The 21,431-nt window shown below is 55.1% G+C and overlaps 1 protein-coding gene across 4 annotated transcripts in view; it reads left to right on the top strand.

The window, feature by feature from the left end:
• The window catches only part of KLHL29 (kelch like family member 29), a 311,822-nt gene extending 290,906 nt beyond the window's left edge, over positions 1-20,916 (top strand). For all 4 annotated transcript variants that reach the window (XM_059893549.1, XM_059893547.1, XM_059893546.1 and 1 more), the window contains 8 exons: positions 4,578-4,780; positions 5,944-6,203; positions 8,899-9,097; positions 9,240-9,422; positions 9,628-9,808; positions 15,253-15,446; positions 15,809-15,953; positions 18,010-20,916. In XM_059893549.1, coding sequence (XP_059749532.1) covers positions 4,578-4,780; positions 5,944-6,203; positions 8,899-9,097; positions 9,240-9,422; positions 9,628-9,808; positions 15,253-15,446; positions 15,809-15,953; positions 18,010-18,193 — 1,549 coding nt within the window. In that variant the 3' untranslated portion in view covers positions 18,194-20,916. The remainder of the gene's footprint in view (positions 1-4,577; positions 4,781-5,943; positions 6,204-8,898; positions 9,098-9,239; positions 9,423-9,627; positions 9,809-15,252; positions 15,447-15,808; positions 15,954-18,009) is intronic.
• The last annotated feature ends 515 nt before the right edge of the window (positions 20,917-21,431 follow it).

Raw genomic sequence — 21,431 nt, 5'->3', positions numbered from 1 at the left:
GGCTAGTGCTGCGTAACAACCAGGCCTCACCTGCATCCCAGCTGGAGGGGGAACCCCAGGAGGACTGAGTGGAGGAGAAGACTGTGGGCTGAGCCTCCTTCCAGGTTTCAGGAAGGAAGGAGGATAGGTTTGAGCAGACTAGACCTAGTGGGGTCCTGGGGATGCAGCCCCCAAGTCACAAGAGTCACTTCTCAACCCCAGCAAGCAGGACCTAGGTCTGCCCTGGACTTTCTCTCTGGGCTCATGGAGGAGAAGTCCCTTCACTTGTCCCCCAGGAGCCAAGGAGCTCTGGAGGATGGTTGGTGCCACCAGGGGCACTGGCTGCCCTCACTGGCTGGGCGGGCTGCAGGCCCCATCAGAGGGGACGGGACTGTTCTTCTTTAGAGACAGCAGGGACACTGCCCTCCCTGCCGAGAGTGTGGGAGGAAATGTCCAGCCCCAGAGGAGCACTGCCCTCTGGTCCCACCAAATGGGACAGAGACCTGGCATTCTACCTTCCAGCGGAAACCCTCATCTCGCTAAGCCTGTTGGAGCCACTGATGTGTTTGAACTATATCCTCTTTTCATAGTAAATGAAAACAGATGAACAAACTGATTTCGTGCAGGTTGATTTTCACAAGCCCCATGTGTAGACTCTGGGCTTCTCACACCAGCTCCCTCTCCAGAGGAAGCTAAAAGGATCTCTCTAATTGAGTGGCACAGACCCGGGATAGAGGGGAGCCCAACAGACGTTAATGCAGTAGTCAAGCCATATGCCTTTGCCCTCCTTCCCCGAGAAGCTGGGCATTTGTGGGTGGCAGTCTGCCCCCTTTTCTGGGAGAATAGAGCAGTGTGACTAGAAGAGCAGATAGTCACACTTCTCTAATACTGGCAGAATGACATGAGCCAGACTTATTGCCAGGAAAGTCCTCAGACCCAATGAGTCTGGTGTGTGCTTGTGTTTGTGCCCCGGAGCTGATGACACGCTTGAATGCCTCTCCGTGGGGCAGGGTGGGCATCACGTCAGGAGGGTGGGGTCACCCTCCTGAGCAGAGCAGGGTACCATACACATTCATCCCTGCTCCGTGACTGTCCCCACCCACCACTGCCCCAACAGTTCCAGGTCCAGCTTGCAAAATGAAAGCATCTGATCACTGAGGTGTGCGAGGGGTAGATGAGGCACTCTGTCCTGAATTCTGGAGAAGGCAGTTCTTATCCCACGTGAGTGAATTGTTAATGGTGGGGTCGCAAACATCCTAATATTGGGGCTAAGGCATTCCCAGCACATCCACAGACTTAGGCCTGCCAAGCAGAGGCTGTGCCCCACACCCTAGAGACACACCCCATCTTGGGAGAAGGTGACCCCATGCAGTCTTAGTCTTCTGATAGAACCTGGGGGCCCTGTGTGGACTGGGCAGCTCCAGCCTGACCCTCACTCCCATGCTCCGACCCCCAGTTGTCAGGTCCATAGCCCCACCCTGATAAGGCTAGGGCTGCCCGATCCTGCCCTGCTCCCCCCTTCTCCAAGGTCATGTCATGACCCCGATTGCCCAGCAGCTCCCCAGATACTCCATGGGGCTGAGAGAAATGGGATGCTCAGACCCCCAGAGCCAGCTCAGGACAGGGACAGAATGGTTACCTGGGGAGGACACAACTCCCCACTGGTGACCAGGGCCACCCATCAAGGGCGATACCTCCCAGGGGGTCCTTGCTCAGAGGGAAGAGGTCTAAGGAGCACAGAGGTCCCGTCCCAAGACAGTCTGATGGTCAGGGCTGGAGAGTGGCCACCGGCCTCCGTCTGCCCCCACAGCTGTCCGGCCACACGAGAATGCCTGTGTGGACCATAAACATGCCTGTGCAGGGGAGCTGCACGAGGCCTCACTGTCGGGGGCCTCTCTTCCTCCAGATCTTGAACTCAGTCATGTGACAAAGTCTCCATCCAGTCCCCAAGAGTTCCTCATTCCAAGAGGAATGGTCGGTCAGCTCACAGTGTCTGGCATCTGGCCCCAGGGGCCTCCAGCCACTCCCCACAGGTCTTTTGCCCAGCGGCCCCCTCCTCGCCACAGGTTGCCCCCATGGGAATTGGGGGGGTCTGGAGGGGCAGAGCCTCAGCCGAGAATCACAGGAGCAGCGGTCCTCTTCAACCCTGGACAGCACCTGCAATGGTTGACATCCCGTGAGCCTCCCCAAGCAACCCCTTGGCTCCTAGCCATGCGAGCATCACCTTGTCCCCAGGACCCTCTCCCTGGCTCAGACTCTGGGCAAGACAACATCTCCCCACAAGTGCAGCCATGCAGGTCCCATCAGACCTCTCACTCGGGGCCGGGGGCTCCACTGGCCTTCCATCTACCCAACACCCCTCCTCACAGTGTTGTTCCTTGGTTCTCAGGGTCACAAGTCACATGCATTTCAGTGCGTGCATGTGCACGTGTGTGTGCACATCCTAAAGTCCCACCTCAGCTCTTCACTGATTTTGTGCTGAGGACTCGTGGGGAGACTGGAGAGCTGGCCAGAGGGGGAGGCAGCAGTGGCTGTGAGCCTTGGGAGAAGGGGAGCAGCCCTACTTTGGCCTCATCAGCCCTGCCCTGACTGTGGCCCAACGTGACCTCTGCAGAGCATGAAGGGTGTGAGGGTGAGGGTGTGGAGGCCAGAGAGTGGCAGGTAGGAAGGAAGGCAGAGTAGAGTAAGAGGTTGACCAGATGGCCCCGGAGGCCTGGGGTGTGGAGAATGTCTGTGGTTTCAAGTGATCATATAATAAACCATTTTTATACTTAACAAAGTCACCCAAGCATGGGACTCCATCCTGACAGCAGAACACTGGGTGTGTTAAGACACTTTAAAACTCACACACACTGTGTACATCTATGGGTTTGAGAAGGGGCTCTGCTCAGACCCTCTGTTTAGCCTGTACCTTTCCGCTCAGCTTTCTGGGCCTGCCCAGGGCTCGAGGCAGAATGAAGCCTTCAGGCCCCTGGTCAGATGAGCCATCCTACGTGGAGGTGCAGAGTGGCACCCCTGGGAGGAGGGCCTGGACGCAGGCTCACTGCTTCACCTGTTCCCTGCCAGGTCATATTTGTAGTGTAAAAGCCGTGGGAGGCCAGTGCCTAACCGGAGAGAATGTTGCTCAAACGGTGGCATTCCAGGTTCTGTTGTGTAGAGCAGAGTCTCCCGGGAAGGTGTTTTCCAGCCTCTGTCATGTGAACTCTGTGGGACTTTGGACCTCATCCAGTCCAGTCCTCTGTTTTGCAGATAAGGAGCCTGAGGGCCAGAGGGACCAAGGCTGCCCGCCTGTCGGTGGCAGGGCTGGGGCACCCAGGTCCCCTAACTCCCTGTTTACACGGGAGTCGGCCTCTCTCTGGGGCCAGCCTGCTCAGCTGCCGGACACTCCACACCCCCACTGCCAGCCACAGGTGCACCCAAGGGACCAGTCGCAAGAGTCTTGGCCCCTGGCCTCCTCAGGACAGGGTGCGGAGGCAGGGCCAGGAATGCAGAGGTCATTTCCCAGCACGTGGCTGAACTCAGCCCCCCGGGCAGGACCAGGCTCAGTGCGGGAAGCAGGACAGGTCAGATCGGCCAAGACCGCGTGCCAAGCTGATCGCCTCTGAGAACCCTGCCTCCTCCCTCTTAACTCTCTGGGTGTTTCTCCTCTTGGTCACTTCTCGATTGGTGTTATTTTTGCTTCATCTTATCTGTTTCCTTCCAGGTCCAGCTTTAGGGCGCGGCTGCCAGGCCTTAGGAGCCTTTGCAATGGTTTTGTATTTCTGTAGACACCAGATATAAACATATTTATATATCTGTGTCCCTCCCCTGCTCCCCCAGTTCACAAGCCCGATGCACACTCTACACGCAGGCCACTCTGACCTCTGACCCCGTGTTCCATGTGGCAGGAGGCCCCGCCCCGGGCCAGGTCCTAGGTCATGGCTGCTGGCTGTCTGTGGCGGAAGTCCTTGGTTGTTCTCCCTCCCCTCCTCCTGGCTCTAACCATTCTGTCCGTCTATCTCGTCTCGTCCTCAGTTTCCAAGCAATGTCATGAAGGGCTTCCTTTCCATGCCTAAAAGGAAACAATATGTTTTTGGAAAGAGGTGGGGTTGGAGTCGGGGTTCCGGGACGGCTTGGGGCCCTCAGTCTTCTGGGCAATCAAGGGATTGGCTGTGATCACAGACGTTTGGGAGCCTCAGTCATGCTGGACACTCTCCCATTGGAGGCAGACGGGCCCTGGGGCCCGGGACCTGCTGGCCATGTTTTGTTTGGCGGAGACGCCGGGGCCAGCAGTGGAGCCGAACCGTATTGTTTCCCTTTGAGGCCAGTCCTGGTCCTCGTCCCCATCCACAGCTCATGCTTTTTGATTTGCATCTTTTTTTTGCATGGACATGCCGAGTAGTGATAAGCAGGGTTTTCTGTTCTTCCGGGCATCTCTGGTCAGACTCTTCTCTTTCAGATCCCGTGTAAGGTCGCTAGGTTCAGGTGTGTCATTGCTGTGTCCCTTGAGTCCTAAAATGAAGGGCGTGACCGAGGTGTGCAGAGAGACCTAGCCCTGTGAGGAGGCGGCGCCGTGGCCGCAGGGCGGCAGGTAAGGACACCCTGGTCTCTGTGCCTAGGTCGGTGCAAGACGGCAGCCAGTGCGGCCGGGAGAAGCTGGAGCTCGTCCTGTCCAACCTGCAGGCCGACGTCCTTGAGCTGCTGCTGGAGTTTGTCTACACGGGCTCCCTGGTCATCGACTCGGCCAACGCCAAGACCCTGCTGGAGGCAGCCAGCAAGTTCCAGTTCCACACCTTCTGCAAAGTCTGCGTGTCCTTTCTCGGTGAGCCACGGGGAACAGTGCTGAGGTGCAAACAGTTCAAAAGCAGCAAAAGGATTGAGAGGGAAGGGCTGTGTGCCCCCGGCCAGACCGCCTCGGGGTGTAGCTGGATTCCACAGCGGTTTTAAGGTGGTAATTCGGGTAACTGTGCACAAAGGCCTCTGCTCACTGGCGGGCAGAGATGTTCTCTGCATTGCTCCTCTGAGGGCCGCAGAGGCCACACCGGGACCCCCGGCAGCCTTGCGAGGACAAATGGACCGAGAAGGCTGCGTGAACGGTCTGTTCATGGGGAGCCTGTGCCCTGGCCTCACAGCCCTGCTCTCTCTGAACACTGAACAAAGTTGCTTCTGTTAGACCCAACCCAGAGAACACACTCACTTACAGTTTGGAGCTGCCCAGTTTGGTGAGAGCAGGGAGAGGGAGGGGCAGAGGTAGGAGTCACCAGAACCGGCCTGGGTGTGGAGTGAGAGAGCTGGGGATGGGAGCAGGCCAGGTGGGGATGGCCAGGGCCCTGAGATGTGACCTTGGGGGAATGAGCCATCTAGAAGAGTCAGGAACCACAGCTCCTGAGTTGGGCCCACAAAAGTGATGGGCCTCCTGGGACCCAGACACGTCTAGACTAGAATAACCATTAGTCGGATCTCAGGAGCTCTGGCCAGACTGACCCCAGGTCTGGAGGTCAGCTTGGGTGAGGCCGAGACCCATGGGAGGTGGTGGGTGGGCTTATAAGGGGTGTTACTGCTGCCATGACTCTAAGGTAGAAGGCTGTGACCCCAGACGTGCCTGTCACAGTTATGGCAGACACCATAAGCCTCAGTGTGACCCCCAGGCCTCAGTGTGACCCCCCCCCCCAAGCCCAGGCCTCTTTCACTCACAGGCACTGAAAAAGGTCCGAGCCTGGCACTGACACTCCATACCTCTGTCTCGGTCCTTCTGCCGGGACCTGACGGAGCAGAGGGGGGCCCCGGGGAAGTCAGTATGAGCCGGGGCAGAGAAAAAGCCAGAAAATGGATCTGAAGATCCAGGAACACGGGAAATGGGCTTGTGGGGACTCTGAATGCCGAAGGCAGGTCACGAAGACATGAGCTCAGAGAGGGATCCAGAGTGATGGTGACCCCTTCCAGGGCCCTGCAGTCAGTGGTCCCGTCCTGTGCTCTTGCCCCCAGAGAAGCAGCTGACGGCCAGCAACTGCCTGGGGGTGCTGGCCATGGCCGAGGCCATGCAGTGCGGCGAGCTCTACCACATGGCCAAGGCCTTTGCGCTGCAGATCTTCCCCGAGGTGGCGACCCAGGAGGAGATCCTAAACATCTCCAAGGATGACTTCATCGCCTACATCGCCAATGACAGCCTCAACACCAAGGCCGAGGAGCTAGTGTACGAGACCGTCATCAAGTGGATCAAGAAGGACCCCGTGTCCCGTGCGCAGGTAGGGCCTGCCCCCCCCCCCACCTGGCTTGCCCCTTCTCCCTCACAGTACAGGGATGGTGTCTGGAGCAAGGGGCCAGGAAGTTAGCGGAGGCAGGGCTGCCTGGTCTGACCAGCGGTGGGAGCATCTGAGAGCCAGCAGGCCCGGGTAGGGGGGCTGGACCAGCTCCCGTGGGTGCAGAGAGGTGAAGGGGGATGAGAGATGAGAAATCAGGCACTAGAGGGTTCTCTAGGGCTGGCATTACACCTGAAGGAGACCCAAGCCAACCGAGAGGCCGCAGGGCCAGGTGGGCAGCACCAGGGCCCTGCAGGGAGAGAAGCATGTGCCTGAGCCAGGGTGCCCTGGGCTCCCGTGAGCTCAGACCCAGCAGGAGGAGCCCCACCCGTGCTCTGGCTGTTGAGAGGGTGGAGAGCACCTGGACAAGTGGAAACCACGCTGGAGACAGGAAACCACTGCTCGCCTGATGGGAGGGAGGGCGAGTGCCTCAGGGGGGACAGCTGAAGAAATCAGAGCCGGAGTCCAGGGTGGAAGGAAAAGAGGGCAGGATCCCCAGGAGGGCCCCTGAGTTACAGGAAGTCAAGCACAGCCCGGCAGGATCTCCGGCTGACGGCCTTGCTTAGAACGGCATCACCTTGGTTCTAACATGTGAGGCGCCCCCGGCAGTTAGTGCAGACACACAGGTAGCTCCCAGGAGAGCTCAAAGTCCCCCCAGAGAGCAGCAAATGGGAGGGCGGAGTCAGGGAGGCGGGAGCCCAGAACCAGCTGAGGCAGCTGAGCGACACATGACAGGGGCTACTTTGTTGCGTGTGGAACAAGAAGAGGCATGACGGAGGGAGGGATGGGGCGGGCGCGGGCATCCACAGCCTTGGGTGGATACAGGATGCAGAGATGGCTCTCCACCCCTGCCCCAGCCACTGGGCCCAGGAGAAGGCGGTCCTCTGACTGATCAGGCGGGGACGGGGCAAGATTCATTTTCAGAGGAAGGAAGTCAGGTTGGGCGGCTGTAATAATGACCACCACCGTCCACCACAATGCCCAAATCTGTCTCCAGCCCAGACCTCTGCCTTTGATTGTCTACTGGACACCTCCAGCCCATGTCCCCCAAGCCCCTCTAATTCATACACCCCCAGACCTACACATCTTGCTGTGTTCCTTATTTCAGTTCTGCCCATTACCCATGGCAGAAGTTGAGAGTCCTCCCACACCTTCCACCTCCACTTGGCCACACACCACTGCCACTTGTGCCTCCTCTTACGAGAGCCAGCTTCTCTCTCTCCCCCCATTCAAGGCCCCTGATCTCACCAGGATGACTGCAGTCATCTCCTGAGAGGTTTCCCTGCCTTCAGTCTCCTCCTTCCAAATTCATTCCCACCCTGCAACCTGGTGGTCTTCCTAGGAGCATGTTTGGTCCTGTAATTTCTCTGTTTAAAACCCCTCACGAGGGAATTCCCTGGCAGTCCAGCAGTTAAGACTCGACGCTTTCACTCCAGAGGGCACGGGTTCGATCCCCGGTCCAGGAACTAAGATCCCACATGCCACGTGGCACGGCCCCCCCAAAAATTTTTTAATAAAACTTTTAAAAATAAAAATAAATAAAGTAAAACCCCTCATGAGTGCTCCCATCCACTCTGCAGGAAACACTACACAGCCCTTGGCAAACAAGGCAGGAGGTCAGCGGAGGCCAGTGCCTAGCTGACCTCTCCAGTCTCATTTCTCCCTGTGTGCTGCCCAACGCCTAACAGAAGCCTTCTGCATCCAGTTCCATAGAATCCCCCAAATGCAACACTCTCTTTCACACTCCGAAGCCTCTGCGTGTGCTTTGAATCCCTCTTCCTCCCCCTCCCCCCCCCCCACCCCCCCACCCCCGCTCCGCCTTAGGCCTGGAAAAGTTGGCAATCCTTCCACACCAGGCTCAGATGGCACCCACTCTGGGGAGCCTCCTCTCCTGCACTCCCACAACCCCTAACTAGACTCTTGCTTTGGGAAGAGTCCTTTTATGCGATGGATCCCCTCCCCGCCCTTAAACTGTGTATACCTGGAGGTCAGGGACCAGGTCTTATTGGTCTTTGCACCCCCAATAGCACACTCAATGTGTGGCAAAGAGTGGTCACCAATTAGTTGTTGGATGAAACTAAAATAGAGGGATGAGCAAAGAGTTTGCCAGACAAGAGGGAGATTCACATCAGTCCATGAAAAGCCTTTAATGCAGGTGAGGGGGTCCAATGGGATGCCCCGAAAGGGGTTTGCCAGTGACGGGGAGGCACAGGTTCTGATGGTTATGACTCGCAAGCTCGATGATCACCATCCGCTCTCCTGGGCCCTCCCACCCCTTCCTGAGCTCCTGCCCCACCTCGTCAAGGATCAGGATCCTCATTTCAGTCCGCCACAGCCTGGTGTGAAGCAGAGGCCCACCACCTGGGTGGAGGCAGGGAGAAGGTGCTCAAGAGACCGATGGATGGTCCACCCCAGGGTCAGACCTCCCCCTTCCTTCCCTCCTCGCCTCCTGTTGCTGGGAGCGCCCGTCAGCTCTGCCTAGGCTGGGGTGAGCAGTGTCGACACTCCCGAGCCAAACGCACACTCGAATTACCCATTTTGCCCAGTCCCACACCTCTCCCTTCTTCCTTCTCAACACGACTCACAAGAGGCGGCGCCACCTTATAATCTAAGAAGATCCCATGTCTCCTTGACCCCGCAGTACTCGGCGGAGCTGCTGGCCGTGGTCCGCCTCCCCTTCATCCACCCCAGCTACCTGCTCAACGTGGTTGACAACGAGGAGCTGATCAAGTCATCGGAAGCGTGTCGGGACCTGGTCAACGAGGCCAAACGCTACCACATGCTGCCACACGCCCGCCAGGAGATGCAGACGCCCCGAACGCGGCCCCGCCTCTCAGCAGGTACGGCGGGATATGCCCCGAACCCCCGAAGGCAGGCGCCATGCCGTCAGCCCAGCTCTGGGTGGTCCCCCAAGGAGGCGCCAGGCACAGATGCTGACACAGTGTCAGGCTGTCCCAAGGGTGCCCATCCGTGTCCCTGCAGGTGTGGCCGAGGTCATCGTTTTGGTTGGGGGCCGTCAGATGGTGGGGATGACCCAGCGCTCGCTGGTGGCCGTCACCTGCTGGAACCCGCAGAACAACAAGTGGTACCCCCTGGCCTCACTGCCTTTCTATGACCGCGAGTTCTTCAGTGTAGTGAGTGCCGGGGACAACATCTACCTTTCAGGTGAGGCCCCTCAGGGCTGGGCTGGGGACCGGGCACAGACTTCCCCAGGGGGCCTCTCCCCACACCAGGGTTAAGGAAGGCCAAGGCCACAAGTGTCTACTTTGCAGGGGAAGCCTTCTCCTCCTGCCCCCGGGGCTGCGCCTGCCCAGCCTGGGGCCCTTCCTCACTCCCTGCCCACTCTCTGGACCTCCCATACTGCCCACAGGTGGGATGGAATCAGGGGTGACGCTGGCCGATGTCTGGTGCTACATGTCCCTGCTCGATAACTGGAACCTCGTCTCCAGGATGACGGTCCCCCGCTGTCGGCACAATAGCCTTGTCTATGATGGGAAGATTTACACCCTCGGGGGACTTGGCGTGGCAGGCAACGTGGACCACGTGGAGAGGTAAGGAGGCCACAGTCACAACAGGGGCGTCCTCTCACATTCCCCGAGAGCTAAAAGCACATCACTCCTCCTCCCCAAACCCCACCCAATTAAGACCCACTGGAGACTGGACTTTTATTTATTTATTTATTTATGGCTGTGTTGGGTCTTCGTTGCTGTGTGCAGGCTTTCTCTAGTTGAGGCGAGCATGGGCTACTCTTTGTTTCGGTGCCCGGGCTTCTCATTGCGGTGGCTTCTTTTGTTGCGGAGCACAAGCTCTAGGCACGGGGGCTTCAGTAGTTGTGGCTCATGGGCTCAGTAGTTGTGGCTCACAGGCTCTAGAGCGCAGGCTCAGTAATTGTGGTGCATGGGCTTAGTTGCTCCGCAGCTTGTGGGATCTTCTCGGGCCAGGGATCGAACCCGTTGTCCCCTGCATTGGCAAGCGGATTCTTAACCACTGCGTCACCAGGGAAGTCCTGAGGCTGGACATTTAAAGGCCATAGTCCCAGGCTCTTCACACACAGCAAAGGGAGAGGACCGGGGATGGTGGAGTAGAAGCAGGAAGGGTAACAACTGCCCAGCCACCGAGATGGGACACTCTTGTCCCATTCAGGGGGCCAGACAAGCTCGAGGTGTGAGAGCCAATGGTGGAAAAACACAGGATGGGCTTGGATGCCCTGACCAAGCAGTTAGGGAACTTACTGGGACCGGAAGCAGCAGCCCAGTGACTGGCTGGGATGTAGGGCTAAGCTGGAACCAATGGTCCAAATGTGCACCACGCCAGTGGCTGTGCCTTCATGTTCCTGCCAAGTGGAGGTGACACACGAGGGAGCTCCCTTCCTCCCTCTCTCCCACACATCCCAGGAAATCTGCATGTAACCCAGGGAAGGGTCACTGCACACAGGCCTGGCCAACCCTCTAGAATTCTCTAGAATTCTAGAATGTAAGTCATGTGTATAAAGCCTGCCCTCTGCTGGAAGCTCCAGGCTGGCTTCCTCCCCTCGGCCCTTTAAAGCTGGCTGCACCTAGTGGAGGGATCATGTGTAGGCAGGAGGGGAATAGGCTGGAGGCGGGCGCTTCTCTGGGTGGAAACAGTCTTTTCCTTTGAGACGGGGAAATGGATCATGCAGAGAACAGACACCTTGGAGGGAAACTGTAGAAAGAGCTCAGGCAGCTTTGTGAGTCAGCAGCAGGATGGGGGAAACTGCAGGCAGTCCTGCTTTTGGAGAATCTAGTGCCCCAGAGAGTGACAAGTTAGGCTGAACTGGCCCCAAGTTCCAACCCAGGGGCTCACGGGTCAGGTCACCGGAGCCCTTTCCCCACATTCTTCCCGCACCCTGGCCCACCCCCCGGCCCCCGTCATCAGCTGCCGTGGAAAAGCACATCTTCCCGTGTGACAGCTTCTCGCCGGTAGAGCCACACAAACCCCTCAGTTTGTATTTTTCCCTCAAAGGCTAATTGGACACTTGATAAATGTTACGGCAAAGATGGTTTCAGAGTGAGACAGGCTCTGGATTTTCACTGTGGGCTTTTAACTCCCCCAAGTGGAGCTCAGAGATGGCTCAGTAACAACATTTAATTGTCATATTGATCTGAAGATAATGGGGAATCCCCGTGTGATTATGAAGATATTAATACTGCCGTTGAACCTGGTTCAGCCCTGATGCCGACAGCCTTCGGTGGGACCCACTGCACACCCATCACTCCCCAAGCTTTCCAGAAGCACCAGGTTCCACTCGTTTGTGATCCACTATAAACACACGAAAATGAGACATTTTCTATGTAGGAGTAAACTGAGCGAGATCTGTCATCCTGTCTTGCTCTTGTCAGCTATTTTTAATCTCCTAAGATGCTGATTACTCATTTTGCAAACTTGTTGATAAATACAGGGATTTGTTCAAGGATCAAATGCACAAAGAAGGGGAACAAACTCCACTCCTGTTGGGCCCAGGAGCAGTTCGCCAATGCCCAGGAGCAGCCTGTACCAGCCTGCCCTGGCAGCTGGCTAGGCCTTTGTTCCGCTGCAAAACATCAGCTGGGGCACAGAATGAGCAAGACCACCCTGGGAAGCCCAGGAGATGGAGGAGCAGTCCAGGACACGGTGCCCTGAGGCCTTCCCTAGTCCACTGGGATCTGTCAGCCGTCCTTGTATGGACAGGACACAGACCTGAAGACTCTTGGGTGGAGGGTACATGGAAGGGGTGCCCACTGCTTCCCAAGGAGCATAGCTAGACCCCCTTTGGTCAAGTCAATTTCTGTGCCACACAGTGGCAATGATGAGAATTCAGGGTGACAGGAAGGTCGGGGGAATGGGGACAGACACGAGGACACTTTGTTCCCCAGGAAGCACTAATGGTACAAATTGCTCTTATATTGATAATGAATGAGATGTATGGTGCGTTATAATTACCTTATTGTATTGCAGGACTAGAGCAAGATTATATAATTATAGTTTAAAACAACAGTGTAATAGACAAACCTGTATTATATCATTATATAAATAACTGGGTCTAATACTTTATAGCAATATATTGCAGTAGCTGTGGTTACTGGATAAATGATAGCAGAGCGCCGCACTCCGCGGGGTCATTTGCATGTCATTAGCATATCTTTCTCAAGCAGGAAGCTGACAGATTGAGCTGACGGGAGGGCTTGTGGCTTGGCAATCAGCCACCTGGAATAACAAGAAATTCACGTTTGGCGGAATGTGCCATTATACCGAAAGCCTGAAGACTAACAGCCACATAATCTTCCACTGTCTCCCAGCTCCTTCTGCAGGAGCTCTTTGGATCTCTGCCACATCGGCTTAAAAAACAGATATCTGAACTTCTGACACTGTCCAAAAAGGCACTTATTCCATTGCCTATTAGCCACGTATCATTCGTTTGGGGCTTAATTGAATCAGCCCCTGCTCCCCTTTCAGGTACTTGAGCTTCTTCTCAAATCCTGAGTCTGTGCAAGCACAGAGCTGGACGTCTCACAGCCAGGGGCACCAGCTAGGAGATACCATCTTCCTGGGTCACCGAGCTGTGATCATGCAATGGCTCATGCCCCCAAGGAGGCTCACAAGGAAAAGTGGGCCCTGTGTGCTTCCCGGGAAAGGTGTGCTGGGAGAATCCCAAGTGTGGTGGTGCAGCAAGCCCCTGGCGGAGGCCCCGCCTTGGGTCCAGAACCCACGAAAGAGCAGTGAACAGCGTGGTGAGCCATAGATGGAAGATCCAGAGTGAATGCTTGTGAGGGTGGCCCTCAGGGAACAACTGAGAGACACAGCTGCCCCACTAAGAAAGACCTCAAAGATCCCGGTTCAGTGGCCCATTTGCTTAATGCCAAGTCTACTCTTGCCATCAGCTGTGTCTGTTCTCACGTTTTCCCTGCCCTGCCTGGAACTCATGTTCCATCACTTCTCCATCCTCTGACTCTGCCACTTTGTCCTGCACCACAGATCTTAGAGATCCGGTCAAGCCTGTTCAATCCTACCATTTACCATCACCACGCCTGCCCTCTGGGGGCTGATTGCTGGTGGAGAAAATCACACGTTCTTGTAGATTGGCCCCACTGTGTATTGAAGTCCTCCAACCTCTACTGGATCCTCATGGTGCAGGGAATTTTTTGTGTTTCCCTTGTCAGCTGTTTCTCCCACTCTCAAGAGTGTGCGTCTCCCATCTTCACCTCTCTCCTCAAGGCTCTTACCCCACAGACTCCTCCAATACTTGACTCCCTGCTTCACAGAGAAAATGGAGCCATCAATCAAGAACTCTCTCTTTTTCCTGCCATCACTCCTGCATATGTCCTTATGCTCATGCCATCCTTGCCTTCCTCTCTCATGCCTAAATGGCCACCACTTCCCTGTCTACTCTGGATCCAATTTGCATCCAGCTACCAGGAGCCTCCCATCATCAGCTCTCCCCTCTCTTTCATATATAGTTCATCGTTCCTTATCCACTTGGACTCCTTCCTATCAGCATGTAAACATAATTAAAACTCCCCCCCCAAATTAAAATAAAACCCATGCTGTGCTGGAGCTGGTTCATACTGGTTCATTAGAGCCCACTGTTAAATCTTCAGGAACTCTGCAAGTCAGTTGTTAGCTACAGAGATTATTAAAAATTAAGTCATATAAACTTAGAATTAAATTATTTAAAAACAAAGGTAATCCATACTCAAAACTCATCACTGTCTAATTTTTTTACTACATTTTACTGCTGCCTATGTTCTGGAGGTTGTATGTGTCCACTGCATCTGTACGGGGGGGGAGATTCTGTATCCTGGGGCACTACTGCGCATCTCTTCCCAACCCCACATTCGATGATGTCCCATTGGTAGCTTGAAATCAGCCATGATGAGAGGATTTACATTACAGAAATCAGCAAATGCTACACACCAGGACTTTCTTCCCTGGAGATCTGGTTGTTAAACATTTATCAGCAAAACCCCTCTTAGCTCCATAGTCCTTTCTAAGTCCCACCTTCTTTGTCCATCTCCCCAGTGAAGTTTCATCCAAGAGACGTCTCCACCAGCCAGCTCCACTGCCTGGCTTCCCGCTCCCTCCTCCATACACAAATAGCCCTGCACCTCCCGTTCCACATATGGTGCCCTTGACATGACCACCAGTGACCTGTTGGGGACTTCCTGACCTCCTGTCACATCCTCCGTGCTGCAGCTTTGCCTCTTGTCACATCACCACTCCTCTTGGACTCCTCTCAGCTCCCCTCATACAGGCCGGCATCTCCTCAGTGTCCTCAACCCATCCTCACCCCACACGCTCCCTGTGAACTACCTCATCTTCAGTTTCCATCTATGTGCCCATGATCCCAAAGCTGAATATTTAATCCAGACCTAAATAACAACTGCCCCTGCACATCCCCAGTTTGTTACCCACAGATACTTTAAACTTCCCATGAATAAAACCAAAATCATCCTCCTCCCCAAAACTCTCCCAGCCTCGATTCCCTGTCCCATGAGTAGTGCCAGTTTCCCAAGCCAGAGACCCTGAGGCATCCTCAGCGACTCCCTGAAATGAGACATCAAGTCATGCTAAACCTTATCAGTTTACCTCTCCTTCTGTTCCCACCTCCTTCCTTGGTCCAGGCCACTATTTCCCCAGTTTCCAGCCCATGGGCTGGGTATGTAGGAGATGCCCAGTGCCGGGCTGCTGAATGAAAGAGTAGGACTGAGCTGGACAGAGAGGGCTGAAGAGGCCCTGAAGCTGGGGAGCTGATAGAGGTTTCCACAGACAGACAAGAGCCCCCCTGAGGTTCAGGAGGGAGGCTGAGAGGGCCGGTTTGGGCTAGATCCTGGGTGGCCTTGAGTGATTCATCCCAAGTGCCCTCCACTGTGTGATCTCAGGCTACACCGAGGGCAGGAAGTGGGTGGTGGGGCTCCCCCGTGTCTGCTGTCTTGCTTGGGGCCCCTGCCCTGCATGAGGCCCATCTCTGATTCTGGCTCTTCTTCTCCCCTCTCAACAGGTACGACACCATCACCAACCAATGGGAGGCGGTGGCCCCTCTGCCCAAGGCAGTGCACTCGGCAGCAGCCACAGTGTGTGGAGGCAAGATCTACGTGTTCGGGGGCGTGAACGAGGCGGGCCGAGCTGCAGGCGTGCTCCAGTCTTACGTTCCACAGACCAACACATGGAGCTTCATCGAGTCCCCGATGATTGGTGAGAACCAGCTGTCTCCTCGGCCCAGGATCAGGGCAGCGGCCCCACCTCATCGCTCTAGTCGGTGTCAATATTCCCAAACCCAGAGGGCGGGCTGAGCCCAAGCGTTCTGCAGACCCAGTCCAGGGGGGTGGGAGGGGAGGGGAGGCCCCAGCTCAGGTGCAGCTGAAGCTCCCACTACCTGGACAAAGGGCAAGCTGGTCCGTGCCAGGTGGCTCCTGGCCCCAGCCTTGTTTTCGGGCCAACCAGTGATGTTGGAGGTCTTTGCAGCTCCCGTCCCCTGCAGGGCCTGCTGGGATGGAGGAAGGGAGGGGGCCCAGCAGAGGGCCCTGACCTGCCTGCCTGCTCCGCTCTCCTTGCAGACAACAAGTACGCTCCCGCCGTCACCCTCAATGGCTTCGTTTTCATCCTGGGTGGGGCTTATGCCAGAGCCACCACCATCTATGACCCTGACAAAGGGAACATTAAGGCGGGTCCCAACATGAATCACTCTCGCCAGTTCTGCAGGTGAGGAGGCTGGGCTGGGGAGGAGGAGGGCGGGGGAAGGGACAGCGGGAGGGGTTGGTGCATGATGACTGACCACCATCCGATGACCAAGGCGGTGCCTGGGCCCAGAGCAGCACCAGCCTCCGCCAGCTGCGGGTGTGGGTGTTCATGCAGAGTGTGAAGCGCCCCAAAAGCCTGACCCTGTGGCTCCAGCTGACCCCGCCTCCAAGCTGCACAGGAAGGGCTTCCTACAGACACCGGCCCCAGGTCCTTAAGGCCACACCTTCTCTCAGTGAGAGGTGAGGGTGGTGCTATGAGGTCAGCTTCCCCCCAGGACCGCCTGCCCGGTCACAGACGAGAGGCAGCAACAGGCCAGAGCTGTGTGATACCCTACATGGGACAGGTGGCTTTTGGGGGAGTGCCCTGATGGCACGCATGATCCTGATGGCTCTTTGGAGCTGGAGCCAGTGAGGCACAAGGCACAGCTGCCCCGGAGTCCCGCAGCTGACTGGGCAGAAACACACCCAGACCAGCCCCCGCAGGAAGAGAGAGGTAGAGGTCGGAGTGTGGCCTGCTTCCCTGGGCGCTCTGGCCCAGAAAAATTAACCACCCTGGGCAGTGAGACACACACCCTGCTCTTCTAGCCCCACCCTTTCCTGGACTAAGAGGAACTAGGGAAAAACTGGGAACCGCAGAGACCCCATTTGCAGCATTTCCATAACAGAGCCTTCCTGAAGACATCTTGTACCTGTGCAGAGGTGATCCCTGAATCCTCGGTGTGGCAAGAGCATGAAGCATTTATTGAGTGCCTCCTGTTTGTGTGGCACAGCTAGGAAAGCCACAGTCTACCACTGACCTCTTACGTGACCTTGGGCAAATAACTTCCCCTCTCTGGGGAAGGTCTACCTATGAAACACGCCCTTGGACTAGATGAGTGCTAAGTTCCTATTAGTATGAAGATGCTACAGTTCTCGAGCCCTGCTTTCATGTCACATATCCTGCATGGTGGCCGTGTGCAGGGCAGCTCTGACAACACTGCCCCGTGATAAAGACAGCTGGAGTGTGGGCACGGAGAGACGATGCCTGAGGGGAGATTTAAGCTGGGTCTTGCACGAGAAGCAGGGAAAGGATATGCCGCAAGGGGAGAAGTGTGAGGGGCCCAGACGGCATGGAGCTGCGAGAGAGACAGCTGGGGGCTTCAGTGTCTGGGAGGACGTCTAGATACACATGTTCTGTCCAGGCTCAGATTTTCAGAAATGGGTGGAGACTTTGGAAGGGTTTCTGTTCAATTTCAGGGGACAGCCAAGAAGAAATGGCCATTAGCGGAAATGAGAGAGAACTCGGGGCTGGAAGCATAGATTTGGCATCCGTGTGAAGGGGTAGCTGGGATGCAATGAGATAGTAAGCGCAGAGGAGCAGAGAGCTGCCCGAGACAGCTTGACCAAGCCCGTGAGTGTGGCACAGGGAAGGTGCCCGGGCCACCGTCGTGACGCTGCAGAGAGCACACCGGGCCCTTGCAGCCACGGGCGGGCGGCAGTTTCAGGTCACACGTGTGAAGGAATCACAGCAGGAAGTTCTGACTCCGAGCACCTGGGCAAGGGTGAAATTCCCAGTCGAGTGGCTGATGCTCAGTTACAACTTAGCTCCTTATTATCCTGTCTGCTATCATTCCGGCGCGTCATGTTCCCAACTGGATTTGAGTGGTAGGAAGGCTCTGTCCCAGCAACACCAAAAAGGTGCTCCATAGAGACCCAGTGAACTGAGCCGAGCACCTGTACACAGAGGCTGCTCATCTCCCAGCCGACGTGAGTCAGCCGGGCAGGTCCTGGGACACCCAGTATGCATCAGCGTCGGCCACAGCTTGGAGGGTAGTATAGCATGGCGTCCTGATTGGTCCTGGAGGAAAGGTGTTTTTCTTACCCCCGCTGAGGTCAGAGGGCAAAGAAGAGCAGCAAGACCCCACATGACGTTTGCAAAAGGGGAGAGTCAGCCTGCGACAGGACAGGGTGCCGGGAATCTATCTCCAGGTCCCAGGTGGAAATCCAGTGGCTAAGTCTCTCCTCGCTTTCTCTGACAGTGCTGTGGTACTCGATGGCAAGATTTATGCAACTGGAGGCATTGTTAGCAGTGAGGGGCCTGCCCTGGGCAACATGGAAGCCTATGAGCCTGCAACCAACACGTGGGCCCTCCTCCCCCACATGCCCTGCCCCGTGTTCAGACACGGCTGCGTCGTGATAAAGAAATATATTCAAAGCGGCTGACATCAGCGGAAAGCCCACGCCGAGACTGTGGACAGACACGTCTGGTGAGGCAAATGCTACTCACAAAGATCAACTTTCAGCAACACCAATAAGAGGCCGACCAACACAATCAAGGAACTCACTACGCTACACATTTTGAATACCGTCTACATTGAATGTAGGAAATCATCCTCGCCTTTGGGGAAAATGAGGGAGTAGCCTCCGGGCAGCAGGAACCGCGACCGAGCGAGCGAGCTGGGCCTCGGGGCTCCTGCAGAGGCACTTGCTCTGAACGGAGGCGCTCACTCTGCCCGGTGCAATAGTTTCACATATTTTTCAGCTGGGAGAGAGAAGCCGTTTTTTCCTTCCTGCAGGGCAAGCTTGATCCCCAGCCAACCATAGATCAGTTATCCTATGACAATATTAGGCGTCAGGCTCTCTTGGAATAAGATCAAAGTGTCCTTACCACTTTGATTCCTACTTTTGTTTTTAACCAATCTACGCTTTCAGTGGCCGAGGGAAAACAAGGGACAGTACTATGTATGGGGCCCGAGGCCTAGGAGGCTGCTGGTCCCCCACTGGGTCGAAGATAAGTCCAGGCTCTTTGCGGAGCCAGATGTGACTGGAGCGGCGGCAGCCGTGGGGACAGCTAGGGAGAACCGTCTGTCCCTTCACAGGGTTTCCTACCATGCTTTTGCTGGAGAAGGACAAGGTGATTGTGCTAGCTTTCTCTTATCCCATATGAATTATTTAGATTTCCAAGGCATTTTCTTGATAAACAAAAGGCTATTTTTAAGTACCGAGAGAAGGAGGCGGCCACGAGAGGGATAACGCGGGAATTCCCAAAGCTCTTTGTAGGTAGTGCCAGAGTGGGGCATTTGCTCTAATTTTTCTATGTTCAGAATAGAGGATCTCTCCTGGGTGGGGGGTGAATGCCCCCGTTTTATTTTTAGAAAAAAGTAACTCCCAGACAGCCCCGTAAAAGCCGTGCCTCGTGGAAGCACTGTCATAGAGAGACAACTCTGCTCCTGAAGGAAACCAGTTCTGGCTCGTGATACCAGTTCAGCTCCCTCCATGAGGTAAAGCTGAGGACCCAGGCCAGGTTGGAAGGGAAGGAGGGAGAATACATGTCTACAAAGCACAGGAGACTATTTTTGATATTTATAGCTATATATTAAGGCACCTGCCACAAAGAGCTCTCAGGACGGGGACAGCCTTCTCAGACGAGCCGTGACAGCCAAGGCCTGAGGGGCAAGAGGAGAATCGCTCTTCTAGTAGCAGCTTAACCCCAGCAGGGGGGCCAGAAGGGAGGTCACCCCGTGGCTCACAGAGGAAGGCCTTCCCTCTAGTCCTCAGACCCTCAAACCTCACGTGGTGACCAGTTTCCATTCCAGGGCACGAAGGAGGCAGCCGCCACTGCTGTGCTGTTTCGCTGAAGTTGGTACCAAATACACATTTACCATTTTTATACCTGGTAAGTCGACTTGCCGTCATTTCATCATAAAAACCACTTATAAGGAGAAAAGGACAGGACACGCTCTCCATCTTTCAGTATTTAATGACACAAAGTCCCAATGTCGGGCATCAACTTCTAGCACTACAAGTGTGGCTCCCACTTGGACAAGATACCGAGCTTCGTTATGCAGTTTTTAATATTATTATTTATTCTTTTAAAAAGTAATAAGCACAAAACTACATACGTTGTATGTCATTTAAAGTATTTATGTCAAACAGGGTGCAAGTGTGAACCCAAGGACTGGAGCACAAGTGTCTAACTGCCTGGGGCAGGGCCATGTCAGCGTTGGTGGGCGTCTACCTCCAAAGGAGGTGCTAGTGGTCAGCGAGACTCAACACAGACGACACTGAAATCCTGTTCTCTCCTCAGTTATCACACTGGAGCAAAACTGGCTATTTCTGTGAATGACATAAAACAGGGTTCTCTGTAACGGTGTTGTACATAGTATATGTTTATTGTTAAGTTCTTGTTATAATAAATATATTTATAGATCTAGACTCGGAAGCCAATGTAATGCCTCTGTGTGCCACTGTCCTTGCCACCGAGATGAGAAACCCCAGTGCAGGCCTGTGCCACCTCTCCCATCAGCTGTCTGGGCTCTGTTACAGACTTGAATGCACATCTTGGTGATCATAAAGGACAGGACTCCTCAGCGAGGGAATGAATGTACAGGGCTGAAAGGCAAGAATAAAGGGCAATTAAAGGTCAAAGCTGAAAGGGATTTGCAAACACTCTGGCATCGACTCTGAGGACCTCCCTTCAGTTTAAGTGCTCTTATTACACTTGTGCAACTGAAAACTTCAAAAAGTTAGCTTCCCCCTGGTCTGCTTCCTGTGTCAGAGGCTGTCCTGGAGAACTGTGACAAATCCACATGGCAACTCCATGCCATCAGCCTGAGAAGAGACGCAACACCCTTCCTTCAGGAAGAACAAGTTGTGACTGCCATTCTAAAATCCAGTTGGGGGGCCTCCCTGCCTTCTTCAGTCCCACCTGAGGCTGTTCTCTAATCTGTTGTATAGATCGGCTTTGTTCTCCTAAGGATACCCACGCAAAGCCCAGGGCAAAAGCGTAGAACACCAGACGGGATTGCTCCCTCTCTTCCATGGAAAGACTTTAGATTTAACGGATTAGTAGGAGAAGGTAGATTTACCAGCATTTTACCCAAGGGAAGAGCCCCACACCCTTAATCCCCAAATCTCACCAAGACCTAGTACCTCCTTGCAAGAAAAAAATCGGAAGAAGGTAGGTTGGGGTGGGTGGGACTGGGAGTTCTCAGAGAACTCGGCTGAGGCCTTATGATGAGTGGACCACACACTTGCCAAAAATATCTGCACTGGTACCTTCACAACACCAGTCCTAGAGGAAAGGATGGAGAATGTCTAGAAGATTCCAATAACGAAGAGCTAAAATTATAAGCTAAACTATAAGCTAAAATTATAAAAACCAAGCAATTGGACTTCCTGGTGGCACAGTGGTTAAGAATCCACCTGCCAATGCAGGGGACACGGGTTCGAGCCCTGGTCCAGGAAGATCCCACATGCCGTGGAGCAACTAAGCCCGTGTGCCACAACTACTGAACCTGCGCTCTAGAGCCCGTGAGCCACAACTGCTGAGCCCACGTGCCACAACTACTGAAGCCCGCGCACCTAGAGCCCGTGTTCCACAACAAAGAGAAGCCACCACAATGAGAGGCCCGTGCACCGCAATGAAGAGTAGCCCCTGCTCGATGCAACTAGAGAAAAG

This window comes from Balaenoptera ricei, chromosome 13, assembly GCF_028023285.1.
Source record: "Balaenoptera ricei isolate mBalRic1 chromosome 13, mBalRic1.hap2, whole genome shotgun sequence".
NCBI lineage: Eukaryota > Metazoa > Chordata > Mammalia > Artiodactyla > Balaenopteridae > Balaenoptera > Balaenoptera ricei.
Note: the sequence above shows the minus strand (reverse complement) of the source record. Positions and strands in the feature narration are given on the sequence as shown.